Genomic DNA, 20166 nt, shown 5'->3' with positions numbered 1-20166 from the left:
GAAGCATTGGTAGCATGCACTCATGTTTTTTTCACATGTGGATGATGGTAAACTATTATAAAAATAGGCTGCTGTGTTTTTGTGTCGCTGCTGAATAACTAACCAACTTACCAAGTTAGTGTTTTTTATTATTGACGCCTCCGACTCGGAAAGTTGGACTCATTGAAAAATCTGGGTTTCCCGCTCGTAAATATGGGTTTGTGGTGGACTCATGTCTTAAAGCCAATGTTTCCGACATGACTTGACGGCAGCAAAAGTTTTGAGGTTTCTGAACTGGCCAGATTCACAGCTGTTTTATTGGTTTGCTGTAAAAGGAGGATACAGCAGTGTTTAAGGTCCACAGGAGACCAGAACCAGCTGGTTCCAAGACAGCATCTACCCCATACAAACACACTCTGCACCCTACACTGACTTACTGGAACTGTGACCTCTGCTCAGTCATGCTGCACCCACAAAGACTTCTCCCCACACCTGAATTCACACCTTCAGTACCTATCTGTAAACATTTGAGATTGTACATAGAGAGTATGTATAGTGTGTACAGTATGTATAGTGTATTATATGTAATATATAGATTGTATATATACTGTAAATATTCAGTATTTAATTTTGTAAATATCTTTTCTTTTTTACTCACCTTTACACCTGTTTGATCTGATTTTATTTATTTGTCACTTCCATGCGCTGAACTCTTTTACCCATGAAAAGTCAATTCTGTTTTTCTATTCTAGGTCTTTTGTATTATTATTGAACAATTTTCAAACAATACTGCTTATATAAGAGTAGAATAACAGGACTCATTTTGTTTTGTGCAATCGTTTTATTGCATTGTTTTAATTTTGACAAATACAAGATAGAAAACAAATGAGTGAGAACATGCAGTTTAAGAGTCGCTGCTTTGCAGCTACAGTCTCGCAAGGACATTAAGTGTCAACTCTAGTTTGCATATTTCTAAATAAGTAAGGGGTAAAGCGTCTTCTTATAACCTTCCTGGAACAGTGCAAGGTCTTTAAAAGTTCTGGTAAGACAAATAAATACAAATTGTTGGGTATCAAATTTACAATATTAAAAAAACTGCAAAAATACGAGAGCTAGAGAAAGGGAAAGCATTTACATTTGTGCATAATAATTGGACATCGAGTCTAGGTAGCTGCTTTAGAGATTTACCAGTCCACGTAGTGCAAGTTTAATAAGAATGCTGCAGACACAACACTTTTAAAAAATAGGAAAAACATGCTCTGTGACGTGTCACGTGAGTGTGAGGGAGGTGTCTAATGATTGTGATAACTGTGCTGGGTTAGTTAGAGGCAATCAGTGTACTGATAAGAAAATAATCTTTCAGGAAACAGAATTCAATTGGATTTAACTCTGCAGTTACCTTCTGTGTAGCTTATATACATTGGGCTAAGGGATCCGTTCTTAAAGGAGATTTTCAGAAAAATGATTTTAGTACCTTAAAAGCTGATCTAAAATATTTTATGCTTGTAATACCTTAAGGAAGAGCATGCGGCACACAAATTAGACGGGTAACTAGTGTAAAACTTGACATTTGCATGACATTTCTCCACATCACAGTGTTTTTGTCATGTTTCAAGAACCAAAGCAGTCTTACCTAACACAAACACTAACACAGATATCATGTGAGGGTCCGACATGTATTAGAATATTGTTCAATCAAAAGTGCACTCAAATAAAAAATATGTGAAAAATCCTTACAATACAAGAAAGCTTGATGTTCACTCTCGTACAATAAAATCACAGCACATCCCTGCCCCTGAGCCATGTCCTGAAATGTAAAGATTGTGTGCGTATAAATGGCTTAGCTCTGTGTGCTTGTCCGTGGTAAATGGGATACTGGCTTTGTGAATACAGTATGAGGGTTATTTAAAAAAAATGTGGTAGACCTTTGGTTTAAGCCAAACTTAGCCAATGCTTTGACAGACAAGCATCCATTAGTGCAGAGGTATTCAGATTTGGGCCTCAATTTCAAATCTAGTCTTGGATTTTGTAATTGCAGTTAACTGACCTTTTCATGCTTTGCTCAGAAATTGGTTAAAAAAATAAAAAATTTAACCACATGAGAAACTGTAAATGCACACTGTCGCTGTCATGCAAAATTCCCAAAATAGCAACCTTCTTACCTCTCAGTGGAAGTCAGCGTAAAAAGATTTTATTCTAAGTAGATTTGGAGCATTCTAAGTAATTTTAAACTGCCAGATTCAAACTGTGTCAAATGATGTCAAATTGGAGATACAAGGTTATTGCAGGACAGTGATGTTGTGTTATATTGTAAGAACAGATGGAGCTATCACTTAAGTTGCAAGTCTGGGGCACATCACAACCCAGTGGGGTATTAAATAAGCCATGGCATCTTCTGGGTTATCAACTGAGCGCCCTCTTTCCTCAGTGTTTCACTGATAGGCCCACAACCTCACCTCCAGAGGGTTCAGCATTAATTCCTGGGGTCCTGGGATCACCCATTTGATGCAATGTGCTCTTTTTACTGCCCAGGGGGGTACCCTTGACTGACTGCTTTTTTCAGCAGCCTTGAAAAGATCCCTTGAGAGCTTATGCTACTTCCACTGGCTGGCTCACGCTGTTGATCATCAGCTGCATGAGCTGCCATCTCCCATGGCACTGTAAGCTCAATGATATAGGTGGGATGTAGTGAGGTGGACCATAGCACAAGGCCTGGTCTGAGGTTGGCTGAGATGATCCCTACTGCAACATGGAGCATCTGGCCCAGATCTACTACCATGGGCTATGTGGTTTTAGCAAATCAAAAGTTTGGAAATCACGACAGCTGTGCAACCGTGCTAATATTACCTTCAGTACACAACAAAAAAAGCTCCAGTCTGGTGGCAGCTTCAATAAAATAGCACATTTGTTGGCAAAGCATGAATAGGCCATTTAAATATGTTGGCCACTTTGTCTTTTCCCCTGAATCTTAGGTAAAGGGTGACTGGACAATTTGTAGTACCCAGTCCTCAAGGACTGTAATTCCAAATACTTGTGCACTATTGCATAAAGATATATGGGTTCGTTTTGGGCTGCCCAGCATTCATTATGCAATTTGGCATGATATTCCTCTGTACTCCCATGTGGTCATGTTTACCATCATGCCAAGGTGGAGAATCCATAGGCTCGCGCTTGATGGAGTGAAGCAGTCCCTGCCCTTTGAACTCATAGCCAAGTTTGTACTCCTGCTGCATGTAGCCCTTGTGCTCTACAGGCCCACCACTGTAGCTGTCCATGCAGTTAGTGCTTTGACTACTGCAGAGGGGGTCTGTGTGTCCCAGCCTCTGGGGGCTGAGAGGTTCTAGATCTTTATTGAGAACACACTTCAGTGGTCGTGGAGTTACACCACAGACGTTCTGATAGTGGCTGCTGTAAGGCTGTCCGTTACCCGCCTTGCCCCTCTGGCAGGGTGAGTACTGTTCATAGTAACTACCCTCTGTTTTCATTTGTAGGCCATCGTAAGAGTTTGGGTAACGCTCTCTGACTGTCCAAGGCCTGCCATAAACATCACAGCCATTTTCAGAGTCAGAGTCCTGCTCTACCTTAATTGGCAACTCAGCCATTAAATGTTCATCATAGCCTTGATCTTCGTAACAGCCATTTTCACTCTTGATGCCCTCCACATAATAACCTTCCACTTCTCCAGGGTGTGGATGACTTCCATAAAGCTTTGGAGCACAAAGGTCTGCCCTGTTGTTGTGATAACCTGGCGACATTCTGTAGGGCTTTCCATAGTGACTGTATTTGCCTAGTTTACCACCGGGCAACAAGTTTACGCCATGACCTGTGCGGACAGACCCACAAGAGCTTCTCATGGGCCACATGTTGTCCATATGAGGGACTTTTAGTCCACTGACAGAGGACTTGCAGAAGTTGAGAGGCTCCTCCTGGCTGTAATAGTCCTCTGTCTTGTTCTTGAAGCTGTTTTTAGAGAGGGGTGCCCAGGGAGTATGGTGGCGTGGACCTGGAGTGGGGCAATTCAGGAACAGTGGGTCTCCACCTTCGTTCATCACTGACTGTCTTCTTAAGTGCTCCTCTCTGTCATTGGAGAAGAACATACTCTTAAGTTGTGTGGAACCAGAGGAGTCATTCACACATTCACACGTAGGGATAACTGAGCATAGCCAATTCCCCTACCCTGTGTATTTTTGGGAGGTGGGAGGAAACCAGTACCCAGGAAACCCATTCAGACTCAGACCCACTTTTCATGTTGTTATAAATAAAATGGATAAAAGTACAGACAAAACCGAGGCTGAAACTAGTGGTTTTAGTAATACGTGATCCATTCATATACCTTATATACACTCTGTGTCACACACCACGTAAGAAGGTCTATTTGAGCCATAGCTTCAGTGAAAAGCTGAAAAGGCAACCCTTGAACACATTAAAATGTCTTGGTTGATTGGCTGCTTTTCTGACCATGCCCTCACTTGAGAATGCAATCGAAACCATGTAACAACTCACAATAAGATGATGACTCATACCTATGATCTAATGCTGTGACCACGTTCATGCCTGGGTTTTTGTGCTTGCCCCTCATCATTATGCTCTTCATCTTCATCTCTGTGATGGAGGGCAAGACCAGAGGCACAGCCACACAGAACAGAGCCAGCTGCGGTGGCAGGGGGGTGCCGGATGCAGTCTTCTTCTTTTGGCCATGCAGGAACTTCAGACGCCCCTGGAACTGCATTGTCTTAAAAACAAAGAAGCAAATGAAGATTCAGCATCGATTACTGTTCTTTAAAATACTGTAGACATCTTTTTTATGTTGCTAGAACACTGAATGAAAAACTTACATAACCTCCCAAATTTGACATTTTCCCCAAAGAGTAACAACACTACCAGCGAAACATAATCAACCAGTCCCACCCCAAGTGGTTTCAAGCAAACATACTGATTCATTTTAGCTGATTCATTCTTTCCTCTTTGTAAGCCAAGAGCACTTCTAATCACAGTAAATCACACTGAATATTGGAGAGCACCTTATTGGTCAAATCATTCAATATGATGGTTCTGACCACACACCGAGGCCTCTGCATTTGCCTGTGGTTATCCTTTACCTCAACCTTCAAACTGCATCCAAGCTACTCTGGTTCAGTTGTACATGGTGGATCCCACAATAAAAATGCATCTGTACTGAATCCTGTTGGCTTTTTTTCTCAAATTGGGTCAATGTATTTATGAAAACAATAAAAGTGAGTCATTCTAGAAATGCAAGCATATGAATGTAGAAATACTGAGATATAGCAGATTTCAGTTCACTATATATAATAAACCATATATAGTTTCTAAAGATATATTGAGCACTTGAACAGTGAACAGTTCAGTGAGTGGAAGAGAATTGATCAACAAAATATATGAAGTTAAAGATGACTTTTTTTATTTCAGTCTTTAACAGTTTCAAATTCAGCACCTTTTTTTCTTTTACAAGACTTTTCAAAATGCATCAGTTTGTTTCTATCTTGCTTCTAATGCTGATTTTTTAAATTTCAGGCTGTAAATGAATTTTTTTTTTTACATTTTTCCTCCCCAATTTTACAATAAATGTAATGCATTTGACACGGGAAGGGTGAGGACTGACACATGCCTCCTCTGACAGATGTGCAACCAGCCACTGCCTCTTTTTGGACTACCACCGATGCAAAGTCACTGGGCAACCAATGCGCGCGGAGGAAAGTGGCAGTTACCCAGCTCTGATACATCTGCTACTAGACACTCGTGCTGACCAGCATCACACTGAAGTGAGAGGGAGAGAGCCATATACCCACCCAGAAAAAGCAAGGCCAAATGTACTTGCTGCTGATGGCAAGCAGTATGACCATGGACTCGAACCAGCAAGGCAGCGCCTAAGTCCACTGGAGTCCCTGCCAGACCTCAATTCAACCTCTCCCCTGTTCTTTCAATTACTGTTATTTCTTAATTATATATATATTATTATATTATTATATTATTATATATATATATAACTGAAGAAATGTGTCAAAAGGCTTTGCTCTTTTCTTCCCCTTTTCCCTTTTTTGAGTATTAATTATTTTCATTTTTAGAGTGCTGAGCAGCTGCTTAGAGGAGCCCATGGCTCCCAAATGCTAGGACAAGGTTTGAGGAGTCAGGGTATTGATATGGCTTTGATATCTGCATCACTTGGCCTTTACTAACAATGACTACAAACAAGCCATAGTCATAACAAGCTAATTAAGCTAATTCTGAGACCTTAGTAAACTTAGGTAACTTTTGCATGGTGCTTCACTTTAAAATTGTACAAATGAAAAAACACTAATTCTGTGATCCTGTTTAAATGTCTAAAGAATGATTCATCTTTGACTCTTGGAGATCAGTTCATCTTCTGTCAGTAACAGATTTGTTTCGTTTTACCCTAGAAAGGTGTTTTCTTGAGCCTATCCATTTCAGATGTAATTGCCAAAGCTAATCTCACTTTGGAGAAAAGGGTCTCTTGCAAGATTAGTTGTCACTTACAAGGAATCCTGAGGTGCTGTCCAGAAGGCACCGCATTCTTGAGATGAAACAACGATTGAGGAAGGACGAAAACTCTGGAGGAATGCTGCTTGCCTCCTGAGAGTGAAATAAGCTGCTGACCACAAAGTCTTCACCTACGAAGCAAATGTTTGAGATTAAAAAGGACCACCCTCTGTCATCTAAGGTCAAAGCAGGAGGAAGGAAACCTAACACACCAGTTCCTGTGGCCTGGAGGTGATCAGATGCCATCTGCTGTGAAGGGTTCATGGCCCAGTGGAGTTGTTGCCTGAACTCCTGTCTATCGTCTACATGGATGTAGTCAAAGATGTTCTGGTGCATTACATCAGTCTACAAGACGAGAGAGAGAGAGAGAGAGAGAGAGGGAGGGAGAGGTTAGACTAATGAGAGCAGGTACAACTAAATCAAATAGCTCTTCATTGGGGAAAGAAGACTTGACAAATTGCCAGCGGCTGTGTTAATGACTGCGAGCTTTTCACTGTGTTTGCAAACAGATGATGCCCCAACCACTTAACTCTTCTTCCACTTCAGTAAATACAGTCTGTGTCTCAGTGGGAGGAAGAGGGACACAATATGATGCCCTAACCTGACAACTGACCCATGATAACTGGCTAACACTGGCTACTGGCATGACACCGGCAAACAAATTCCTTTGTAGTTTTATGTAAGTTCTGGTCCTTTACTTTGGTTTATGGAAAGTGAAGGTTAAACACACTTCAGATGAACCTACGCTATATGTCCAAAAGTGTATAGTGTGACACCTACTCATCCAAAGTTGCTTTTAAAATCAAGGGAAATAATAAGGACTTTGCAGTAACAGCATCTACCCTTCTGCAAAGGCCTTACACTTGATTTGATAACTGTGTTTTGAGGATCTGATGACATTAGTGATGTCAGGTACTAATTATGATGACTAGTGACAAAAAGCCTCTCAAACTTAGCCCAGAGGTATCCCAATGTGTAAAGAATAACTGCCAGATTCAAAATGTGTCACTTAAAAAAAGGCAAAACTGTAGGTACGTGTTATGTATGACAGTGACTTATTTATGTGTGATTTTATTTATTGCCTAAATTGCAATCCTTTAAGAATGTCAAAAGAATAATTCTATATCCAGTTTTCAATCCACCAATTCTTTGTGAACTTTTGCCAACCCCCCCACACACACACACAAAAAAAATAACACCCAAATATCTCCAAATTATTTTAAGCTTGGCCGAGGTGGGAAAGTCAAAATGAGAGTGCATATGCATAATCTCGCATAATTTGATCATGAAACACAGCTTTTCTTAGGTTGCTTCTGACATTCTGAAATGCTACATCCAATACTGGTCTAAAAATGACCCTGCACTGCTCTGCCAGAACTGTTTGGTGCATTCGCAATCCCAGATATATGGTGGGTGTTGTTGGGGTGGCCCAGAGATTTCAGCCCTCATTTGGTGGGCAGCTGCTCATCCTGCTCAACCTGCCGGTGTCTCTGCACTGCAAAAAGACAATCCAGCCAAAAAACATTGCAAATGCCTGTAAAGATGATTCTGCTAAAAGCACAGACCCAGTTAAATCTCTCCATTTTGCTTGTTAGATAATGTCAAAAAGTGAAAAGTGGCAAAAATGAAGATGCAAAGTTTTTGTGTGACAGTGACACTATCTATATAAATATAATATAAATATATTAGTTATGTATTTATTTCTCCCTGCATGACAAGATATCTAAAAGAAAACAATTCACAAAAAGCCACTCTACAAGTCACCTCAGGGGTCTTTCATTTGTAAGCTACAGCTTCTTAATTCGCAATAGCGTTCGCACATATATCCATCTCCCATCTTTTTCCACAGCTGATAAAAACAGAAAAGTTTCATTAGCCTCAAAGTGGAAGCATTCAGCAACAGTGAGCACGAAAAACCTGCTATGCACTTAAGTGCTTCTTTCCAATTTCATTTTAATGTCAGTATCAGTGAATCGTCTCCCAGTGGGCATCAAGTAGAGTGTTGTGGCGGAATAATTCTCTACTTGTCTGGAGTGAGAGAGCTAGATTCATAATGTAGAGCACTTTATTCATTAGGTGGCGGCAGGAGTAGGGTGTACGCGTGTGATTTAAGTGGATAGTGTGGGTGCATATACCAAGATTTGATCCCATCAATAATTAAAGGCACTGGAAGAGCAGCGAATGGGAGCGGGGTATGGACATCCTAGCGCCACTGTTGCTAGATCAGTTTGGCTGTTAAGCACTTGAATGATTTTGGACTGAAATGCTTGTGGACAGGGGAGACTTGACGTTAGATTAGCACTTTGGGTCTAGGTCTTCCTTCCACGCGCCTCATGTGGTGCAGACTCCCTTAGGACCAGTGACTCTATACTGACCTCATGTTTTTCCTAAAAAGAACTTCAGTTGACATGATCTGATAAGTTCAAATATGCATGAGGGATACAGAGAGGGAGAGAATGATGTTTACAGCGAGAGTGAGAGAAATCAGTAGACATGTAAAAGTGGACTGAATGTGACGGTGTGAAAGGCTGTATACTGTTGCATTTTACTACTGTTGCAAGTACTATAATATGTTTTCTATCCATTATGCTGGCATGTTGAAAGTTTTACTTTAAGGAAGCAATACAGGATATTGTTGTCCAAAACATGCTATATCATTTCATTACTTAATAAAGTGACCATTATAAAGGTACAAAGTTTTCTTATAACAATATCAAAATTTGCTGTAGACTGCTGGTTATACTGGGGCACACAGACACAACCGGGCAGTCTAGCCCTTGTTCTGTGTATCTTACACAAAGAGCACATAGGCTAGGTGGCCTGTCAGTCATAGAGGCCAAACAGTCTGCATAAACTATAGAAAATTTAGAGGAATTTAAATGAAAAGCTGTCAAACCAATCATACTTAATAGCCATCTTGCTTTCTTTGGATACATTTTTTTCTTTGCCAAGCCATTGTAAGAACCTTCCAGACAATTAGGCCTAGTCATTCTTTCCATTCTCTGTTCACTCTTTATGCCTGTTATGTTTATTTATCTGACTGACTGGCTGACAAATGACAACTTTCTCTGACTGAGTAATATTAACTCAGCCATTGACTCACTCACACCCTACCACATGTATACAGATATTCTTACCATGGTAGATATTTCTCCACACAAAAATGTATGTCAGGGTGTAAAACTCCACCCTGACAATCATTAATAAACAACTTAAAATCCCATAAAAAATCTGAAAAAAGCTTTAAAAAAATAAAAGTTCAGATAAAAGTTCAAAAGAATCCAGATACAGGTGGATGAGGCCTTACATCTTTAACGCAAAAATCCCAAGTAATGTTTATCCCAATTAATGTGATGTTTTAGTATTTGAGACGGTTCATACAAAACTACATAGAAAAAAGTTACTACTAGATCTAAAACTCACCTGATGGAAGCCCAGATAGTCCACTATAGTGGATGAAGAGTAGAACACCATTCCATCACTGCTCACAACAAGAGCAAAGCCGCTGAGGGACTGAAAAAGATCAAAACAGAACATTTTATTTTATTCATACTTTAAACTCTTTAAAATATGATATTTGCAGGGTGTTGAGCTCATGCAGCTTTGCATGACAACAAAAAGTCACAGAATCTGGTTACAATGGCATTGAATAGCTTTTTTTTCTGAGTCTGGGTGCTGATATAAAGATATTGTTAGAACAATGAATTACAGCAAGATACGCTTTTCTGAATACATCACAGATATCATCAGTATTTACAAAACACTGGTCAACTGCATTCTTTATAATAATAGCAACTGAGACCTGTTGTAGAGAGCCTGTGCACCAGCAGTTCTCAAATCAGTCCTCAGGGTCCTCCAGACGGTTCACATTTATCCACTATGCAAGCTTCTAACACTTTGGGATAGAGCAAAGACATTGACTCTCTCTGGGGGGCTTGTCCCAATTTGTATTTTTTATGAAGAATGCAATTGGGCACTGCCGTGATCCTCAACCAGTGACACCATTACTGGTGCATAGTAACAAGGAGCTCATTGGATATTATCCCATTATGGCATTATTTTTTTAGAGTGAAGATCGGTAAAGTGGGGCAGTGTTGGAAATGTCATGCTCTCTATCAAATTTTGCTATAATCATAAAAACCATTAACCAATGCACCTTCAATAAAACATAAATTAGGCATAGTAAGAAATAGGCATGTCTTTAAAATAATGCTAAAAAGAAAGCTTGTATCTATATTATATGTCCAAATGTTTGAGGACACCCCTTCTAATGAAAGCATTCGGCTACTTTAAGTTGCACCCATTGCTGACACAGATGTGCAAATGCACATATACTTAGCTTGTCTAGTCCCTGTAGAGAAGTATTGTCAATAGAATAGGACTCTCTGGAGCAGATGAACATTAACCTTTTGGCACCATGCCTAAAGCCAGGTAGACAAAAGACAGCCTAAAGACAGTCCCCCAACACTAAACTGTGTTCTCTGGAAGATAGTGCTTCATCCAATACTTTTGGGATAATTCTGGGATTTGGGGATGAGGTCCAACATCCTGACCTCAGTAACGCTCTTGTCATTAAACACGATGAAATCCTTACAGCAATGCTCCAAAATCTAGTAAAGCATTCCCAGTACTGATCAGTAAAGCATGACTACGTAAAGATACTGAGGATCAAGCTAAAGTGTCCAACCTTCTCTGCTGTCCAAATAACAATCATTACACTTGCTGCAATATTCCATTTTTGCTATATTGACCACTCCTACGTCTAAGCAGCAGTGGTAATGTTTTTGGTGGCCTTTTGTCTAATAAAAATGTCAGCTCCCCTTTCTCCTCGCTCTGGTCAGTGCCAGTCACTGAAATCATCTCACTGAAGCTTTATTGGTGAAGTCTCATTCAGGCAGCATGCTTGTAGTGGAGAAGAGGAAGGGAGGAAAGAGCAGAGGTTTGGGCTCTGAACACAGCCGTTTGTTAACTTGCCAAAGCGTTTGTTCCGCCGCCAACTTGCCGGCGATCGCGTGAGTTGCAGTGTGCTGTGGGCCAAGCCCTGTCACCTCCACTTTAATGTGAGACAGAGCAGGTCAACAGTGCTAGGCTCTGCCCCTGCCAGAGTGTGTGTGTGCTGCAAAAGCTATCGATTTTGTCCCGTGCCAGCGAGTATATATGTATTTCTATGTATGGATAAGTGTATATGTGTATATATACACTCACTGAGCAATTTATTAGTAAGACTAAATGAATACTGGGTAGGGCCTCTTTTTACTCTCAGAACAGCCTGAATTCTTCATGGTATGGATTTCATACCATGATGCTGGAAACATTCCTGTGAGGTTCTGGTTCATGTTGACATGACTATGTCACACAATTCTGCAGATTTCTATAGAGCGCTTTCATGCAGTGAATCTCCTGTTCTACCACATCCCAGAGCTGCTCCATTGGGTTCAGATCTGGGGACTAGAAGGGTCACTGATGAACACTGAACTCATTGTTACTTTCATGAGACCAGTCTTAGACGACTTCTGCATTGTGAAATGTTGCATTATCATGCTGGACGTAGACAAGTAGAGACGATGGCTGAATTGTGGTCAGAAAAGGATCTACATAGCCAGCAATGGTATTTACATGGTCTGTGGCATTAAATCGGATGATTGCTTGGTATTAACAGGCCCAAAGTATAACAGGAAACCTTTCCTTGACCATTCCACCACCTCCACCAGCCTGGACAGTTGGCACAAGGTAGGGCTGGTCCACGGATTCATGCTGTTGATGCCAAATCCTGACCCTACTGTCTGTGTGCATCAGTATAAATCGAGATTTATTAGAGCAGACTATGTTTTTCCAGTCTTCAGCTGTCCAGTTGTGGTGAGCCTGTGCAGACTGCAGCCTCAGCTTTCTATTCTTGACAGAAGTGGAAGCCGATATGGTCTTCTGCTGTTGTAGCCTCAAGACTGAATGCGTTGTGTATTCTGAGATGATTTTCTGCTTTCCTAAACTTGTACAGAGGGGTTTTCTGAGTTGCTGTAGTCTTTCTGTCAGCTCCAACCATTCTGACCATTCTCCATAGACCTCTCTTATTTGCAGAACTGTTGCTCACTGGATGTTTTTTTGTTACTGCACCGTTCTGAGAAAACTCTAGAGACTGTTGTGCTGAAAATCCCAGGAGATTGGCTGACTGCATGTATGAGTGGGTGTACAGGTCTTCCTAATAAATGTGCTCGGTACGGGTATGTGGATGTGGGTGTGTTGTAGTCTGCAAAATCAACAAGGAAGTGGAAAAGCTCGGGGGATTTAAATTTGTTTTTCAGTGCCTAGGACAGACCTTGCACCCCTAAAACCTCTCATGAATTGATCTTACTGTTAATATGAAGTGTAAGAGCAGCTACAAATTCTTAAAATTAAATCTTCCTTTTCATGTACTCCACCAATTATTCATATAAAGAAAGTCTGACCCTGTGCATGCTTACTGAACAATAATTAAAATGAGCTCTAGCCAACCCTATTACATAAATCGATCAGATGTTTTTAGGCAGTTCTGCTGACTTGCAACTGAACAGGTCTGATCTGATCACCCAAAGTTGCCCTGTCCAGCTATAAAACAAGAAGTATCACACTAGACTTGTTGTTCAAATGCTGGAACGCTACCTCTGTCTATGTTTACCTTAAAACCAGACGCCACTCACTCAGCCTGAACATATCATCTCAAAGTCTTAGAGAATTCCATACCCATGCTTCATAGGATTCTGATTCGATTAGTCCATGGAAAGCTTTAACCTGCTTCCCCAGAGAGAGCACAGTCCAATTTCAATTCCATTACAGTTTGAGTTTGATTCTCTTGTTTATTTACTCTTGGTTTTTAGGATTTGAACTCTGTGTAAGAGTGACATTTTTTGCTTGAGTTGCCAGGGTCGCTGCACTTTCGGAAACTAAGAGTCAGAGGAAATCAGAAAAAAAGAATGAAAGGAGCAAGCAGGTTTTTCCCCCTCTCTTCCACCAGCTGAGCTGACATCCTGGTCATTTGCTACTTTTTCACATTGTTATTGGGACTTCAAAGGAGCATCACCAGGCTTTCCAAGCATTTTTGAGTCATCGTAGGAAGGAGGTGGGGGGACTCTCTGGAATATTCTTGCCCTCTGGAGGCTAGGCAACTCCCCCCTCTCCAGTATACACAATAGCAGAAGGCCGAAATCAGTGGTTTTTCAAGTCACGCAATGAGGGGCAACACATTACCACAGTCAACTGAAAGTCTATTCAAAGCATTTCAACTGAAAATGCCAAGCCTATGAACTGTTGAGAAATTCCACTTTGTTTTTTCCAGTGTTTTGTTTTCCTTTGAAGGAAGTTAACATTTCACTCACAGTCATATTATACTCTCGATTAGATTTTTAACAATGTGGGGGGAAAGTATGTAGGCCTGTTTACAAAAGTACTGTTCTGTTTTTATAAAGGTGAGAAATAATCATAAACCTCATACTGGAACATGATGGTTAACAGATGATGCAAAATTGGGACAGCTTTCCCCTCAGTCATACATTAGAACTGTACCAACACTCACTAGCGTAATTGATCATCAGCTTATTAAGAATCCTGTTGTGAAAATACCCTCCTGCTAGGCCCAATATGTATTAAATTTAATTTAATTAAAAAAATACATTTTTTAAAGCCAACATGATTCTCTTAGTATCTGATATATTAATGATATGATCTCTTTTAGGACTTTACAGTTTTACATTTTTAATTTTCCCCTTATGCTGCAGTACCAGGCCCATAGACCAATAACTTGTTTATGGACTTCAGCTCCATCAAACCAGCAGAAGGATATTTGATTTCTGACCACAACTGTCAAGCTCATAAAATTCCTGGAGACCAATTTTTCCATTATAAAACAAAAAGTAGTACTATGTTTGCACATGCCAGTACATCTATTCTTTTACTTTTAGAAATGTCCAGCAAACCCAAAACCTGCAGGTACCTTGTCCACACTAAGTAGTGGTTAAAAGCAAATAAGAAGAACATAAGACTTCTTACTAGCATAGCTGTTAAAGGTCTAAGGAACCCTTCCTTACTTGATCTAAAGGTTCTTTACCAATAAAAACTTTCTTCACACTCAGCAATCTCTGTTACAAAAATGCTTCTTTATGGAACAGAAAGTGGTTCTTCTACGGCATCACTCAAAGAACCATTTGTAGCACCTTTATATTTACAAGAGCATCTTAGAGTCTCTATACAAAATCAGCATGCCTACCAAAACACCAGTAATCTACTGACCACTGTCCATCACCACTGTGTTCCCCTAGACCCACAAAAATAACTTCTAGACTGATATTATGAAATATACTGTGAATGGTGGAATACAGTTGCAGCTCCTTAGTCTACTGTCCAGAAAAAAAAAAAACACCAGAACAACTTACATGTGTAATCGCTGCTGTCCAGTGAATAACATGTATCTCCGTGTTTGTTTGTTTTTAGTTTTCTCCATGGTTTGAGCCGTGTATTTGCTCTGTACACTGCATAAATAATTCTTAATTATTTAATAGAAATTGCTAAATTACTTGTAATAAACACTTATTTTCCATTGATTTCCATTCAGAGTCTATTTTTAAGTCTATTTTTGCCTTTTCCACCATTTTGGAGATACATGTTTTTCACTGGACAGAGACAATATTACAATGTTCAAATAATAAATACAGTAATGTAACAGACACACACCTCCAGTAGGAGCTCACTCTCAGAGACACTGGTTTTGGGTGACGCACTCTCCTTCCTGACCTCTTGAATTGACGAGGGGTTGACATGCTTCCTAGGTAGCTTATCCTGGCTTGCTGTGTAGAAAAAAACAGAAGAAAGAATTCATATAATTTACATTTAAAAATAAATAATAAATACAGAATACTGTTTGTACATCATTTCAAATAATAGGACTAGTTCAACACTTTATCCTCATGTGTTTTCCTCCTTATTTTGGAAAAACCTTCTTACTTTCTGGTCTGACTGGCAGTGGTTCTGCATACATATTCCAAGTCTTTTCATCTACCTCTTACCCAGAGGCTCTTAAAGACACAGTGCCCCTGAAGCAGGCCAGACAATAACGATTACTGTAAAATATCATCACATTTTACTGATTACTCAAATGATTTCTGCTTACAGTTTTCAATCACCAAAGATGAAATCTGGCAGAAATAAAAAAAGAATGAATGAATAAAGAAAGGCTAAACACAATTTAAAAACCCAGCTAAAATGTCCCGCTTATTTGTTAACAAGACGAGCAAACTCACAAGACATTTAACAGCAGACTCGAACCAGTCGTCATTTCCATTTCCATGTAGAAACACTTTAGGTTTACGTGAATGAAACTTTGCACCCATCAGCTATAACATTAACACCACTGACAGCTGAGGTAAAACACATTCATCTACTGGTGCATCTTTCAAGAGGTGGATATATTAGGCACTTTGACAAAGTCCAAATTGTGATGGCTAGAATGTGTGTCTGGGTTTTTCTGGCATGCAGTGGTCAGTACCTACCAAAATTGGTCCAAGAAAGGACAACCAGTGAAGTGGCGACAGAGTCTTGGGCACATAAAGGCCTCACCTCACAACTCAGAGGACAGACTTAAAGGATTAAAGGATCTACTGCTACCGTCTTGGTGCCAGATACCACAGGACACCTTCAGAGGTCTTGTGGAGTCCATGCCTTGAATAGTCAGATCTGTTGTGGTGGCATATGTAGGACCTGCTTAATATTAGGCAGGCGGTTGTGGCTGTGTTATGGCTGATCAGTGTATACTTAGATAGAAGTATATAGAGAGATATGTGGAGTGAAACTAGCTGATACACCCACAGCCTAAGAACCCCACTCTTCAGAGTGCTTGAATGATGAACTTTTCAAGGATGCTGCATATGACATGTACTAGTGTGCTCAATCTAAACCGCCCACTAATTGCAAACTAACTCAAGCAACCACTAAACGTCCTGAATACAGGGTGTCATTACAGTCACTGCAATCTCTATATTTATAAATAAAAATGTTTTCAATGGGAAAAAAATCAAATAATGAAGTATATAATATAATTGTTAAAATTCAGCAAAATGGTTTTGCTGATTACTTTCAAGAAGTATTGCATATGAACAACAAAAAGCTAATAAACATAAAAAAACCTTAATAAATTAAGTGAGTAATTAAATAATAATTATGACAATTATTGTTTAATTTGAATATGTTTGCTTTGGTATTTTTTTGAGTAGCCTAAAAAAACGTGATGATATACCTAAGTAAACAACCTTTGTAATTCCGCCTCTGTACACCACCTCAACAAATTTGAATCACAGAAATATGTGATGAAGTGCAGAGAGGGCAGAAACTTTAGGAATAGCCAAATGAACAAATGAAAAACAATAAGTATAAAATATGTTTTCATATTTTATAATATATTTTATATATTTCAAAACATGTTATGTATTCATTGTGAGAAAGCGGAGAGATGTGGACTGAAGTGCTCCTGGTTCCCTGTACAAAGCTTTGGGGTTTCAGACTTGCTGCTCAGATTGCAGTGTAATTCAACAAAGCCCCAGGGCCCTGTATGGTGTTGATCCAGGCCTGCCCACAAGATTTTCTATGCCCCTCCTCTCCATCATCTCTCTCACTGTTGCTTCCGTGACTCCTGACAATTTTCTCTCCTGATACATATCCAAACACAGCCTGCAAATCACTCGCTATTTTCTCCCTTGTTTCTATCCCTTCACCCCTTTACTCATCACTTGCCACCGACTCTGTGTAATACTACACTCCCCAGGTTGTCTCAGCAGTTTACTTCATGCCAGCACACTTCAGAGTCTCTCTGGTTTCCTTCCTCACTCATGTCTAATGGCATTACACTCTTACAACTAAAGGGGCCAAGAGGGTTCTTTGGAAACGTTCAATAGAAACTTCAACATTAACTCAGTCTCTGTCTACTGCATCTGCAGCATATTGTGGCTGTCATGTAAAAGCACTGCCTCCAAACGCTCCAAGACAGCGACTTTACGGGAGGAGGAAAAAAAATGGCTCAACTTTCAATAAAAGTCTAAATGTAAAAAAGAATGATTCCATGGTCATTTTGGAGCATTTCTATGAGTCACAACTGTTGCATCTGTCACAAGATTTTGCCACAATAAAATGTTCATGTATGTAAATAGACCCTTATGAATTTCGAGTTTAAATATACAAAATCCCAGAGTTTCATTGTGGTATTAGACTTTTGGACACTACTATGTATGTATATTTATATATTGTTATTGTCAGAGCAACACCTCATTGTAACTAAATAGTAACTCTTCTGAATGTCAATGGAAGTCAATGTAAAAAAAAAAAATATGCAAAATATAATTTTGCAGCATTTTAGTCCATTCATCATCAAATGATGACACAGAGTTAAGAAGAACTACCAAATGGCAATAATGTCAAAAAGTTAAAAAAAAAGAAGCAAAAATTGAAATACAAGGTTTTTGTTTAACAGCAATAATATGATCAGTTACCACAAAGCAGGCCCAGCGCTAGGCTGCTTTACCTGGGTGGCCAATAAAATGTAATAGGGCATGTTTTTAGTTAGTCAGAATATGAAAGGCCTACACTGAGCACTTCTCCCTGGACGTATGTTTTGTTTTGTCTCTCTCTCAGTGATGAGCAACACCTGCTGCATGTAATGTGGAAAGGCTGAGCTGAAGGACGCTTGAATGTGATTGGCTGCGCAAACCCTGGAGAGAGTGTTTTTACACGGTTCTTGGCAGAGTCTCTACAAGCTTTTCCTTGGGGGGTCTGGGGCGACTCTACATTTAGCCTTGTTGTCGCTAGCTTGATTTCTTTCTTTTTCGTTATTTTGGTTTTTTAGCCCAGCCTGACACCCTGAGCCAATGTTTTTGTGTGATTCTTGTAAAAGAAGCAACATGACCAACATTTTTGCATGAAAAGCTGTCTGTTCGTCTCCTTTCTCTTTTTTCTATGCTATGAGCTCATTGACCCCTTGATGATGTAGCTCACAGGCCATAAAGCAGCAATTGAACAGTTCCTGTGTGGATATATTTACCTTTCAATTAATAGAAAACAGAACAAAATGGGTTTGCCTTCACAGAGTCGTAAAAGGTACAGCTGAAGCTATCTGACAGAATGAGTATGAGTATTATTCAATACTCAATAGCCCACTTACTGGAAGGTATTATGGTCTTTTATGTTTTACTGTTAAATCTATAAACACAGTAATTGTCATTTATTTAGATCACAAACTGGTTGTAGAAAGATACATGAATTAAACATGAATTCCAAAAGATATGTCGAAAGTAAATGGAGAAATAGCACCATCATACACTGTAGTTAATCGGTTAAAAATATTTATTTATTGGCAGCTTACATGTATCGTCTACAGCTGGAGTCGCTACTGTTGGTGAGAACAGGATGATGCAATGCAGCTGTTTGGTTAATGTTTTTCAGGGGAGAATCAGAGCTGCTGGGGGTTTTGGTGGGAGACAGTGGGCTAAAGTTGAGTAGCAATTTTCTAATTGGTACATTTATTAACTGAGAAAGTCACAAACTGAAGAAATGATAGTGGCTATGTTAATAAAATTGACTGTTCTGTTCAGAATCTTTCTGTTCCACCTTAAATAATGCAGCAGTTAAATTCTATAGACTGACAGATATTAAGCATTTAAGGTGGAACAGAACTAACTGAGCCTTATTATATTAACTTAATGTCTGCTACAAAACAGATGTAGGAAAAGATGTGGAAAAATAGAAAGCTAGAGAGGTTAGGAATGATTTCAATCAAGCAACTAAAACTATGACTGGGGCGCTGGAAGAGGGGGAAACATTTCTAAGGGTCTGTGACTGACAGGGGCTCTTAAAATGTAATAATCACATATTGTTAAGAGTTGTGGGGCCCAGTGTAATATCTTTTCATGAGGCCCCAAATCCCTGGCAGTGCCCCTGACTATGTATCTTAAACTACAGTTTTGAGCTGCTTGTTGCCATATGTTTCAAAGAGCCAATCAGAAAAAAATAAGAAATATATTTTTGTAATTGGTTAAGTGAAAAAGTGTAAGTAAAATAAAAGAATAAAAGAAATACAAGAAAAGAAACCTGTTAACTCAAACATATGAACTTAACTTACCTCCATGACCTCTATTAACAGTGTGTTTTGAGACCATAGGCATATTACAGAGAAAAATGTTTTTAAAAAAAAAAAAAATAATAATAAAAAAAGGTAAATAATTAAGTGCGACATTATGTTCAAAACTTTTCCTTTAAAGAACTGTTTCATAAAAGGTTTTTGAAGGAACCAAAAGTGGTTCTTCTATACCATAGCTCAAAATAACCCCTCTGGCACTTTCATTTTAAAAAGTGTGTCATAACGTTTATGGTCATTATAGAAAGTAAAAAAGTGAAGACGGAAATGAATCAAATGACATTTTCCACCTCAACCATTCACACGTGCCTTCCAAAACTGCCTTGAAGGTCGGTAAAAGTAAATATGTGGCATGATTAATGGCATGAATTATCGGGCCCTGCTCTCTCTAGCTAACACAGTCTTCATTCATGCTGTTCACAGGAAAAACGGAAAAGTTAATGGTCGGGAGTTTAGATAGCGGATTTTTGGACTGTTTCGTGTGGGATGACATCAGGGAGGGTCTGTGCGACACTTCGGACACTGTA

The 20166-nt window shown here is 39.5% G+C and overlaps 1 protein-coding gene across 1 annotated transcript in view; it reads right to left on the bottom strand.

Annotated features, from left to right (window-relative positions):
* Positions 1-833: 833 nt before the first annotated feature.
* The window catches only part of LOC140565620 (uncharacterized), a 65792-nt gene continuing 46459 nt past the window's right edge, over positions 834-20166 (bottom strand). Inside the window, exons 4-9 of the mRNA XM_072691652.1 lie at positions 15196-15308; positions 9919-10008; positions 6708-6840; positions 6493-6626; positions 4503-4711; positions 834-4056 (exon numbers count right to left, since the gene is read on the bottom strand). Of these exons, the coding sequence (XP_072547753.1) occupies positions 3018-4056; positions 4503-4711; positions 6493-6626; positions 6708-6840; positions 9919-10008; positions 15196-15308 (1718 nt within the window). The 3' untranslated portion in view covers positions 834-3017. The remainder of the gene's footprint in view (positions 4057-4502; positions 4712-6492; positions 6627-6707; positions 6841-9918; positions 10009-15195; positions 15309-20166) is intronic.

The sequence above is a fragment of the Salminus brasiliensis genome, chromosome 1 (genome assembly GCF_030463535.1).
Source record: "Salminus brasiliensis chromosome 1, fSalBra1.hap2, whole genome shotgun sequence".
Taxonomy (NCBI): Eukaryota; Metazoa; Chordata; class Actinopteri; order Characiformes; family Bryconidae; genus Salminus; species Salminus brasiliensis.
This window is presented reverse-complemented; position numbering and strand designations above follow the sequence as displayed.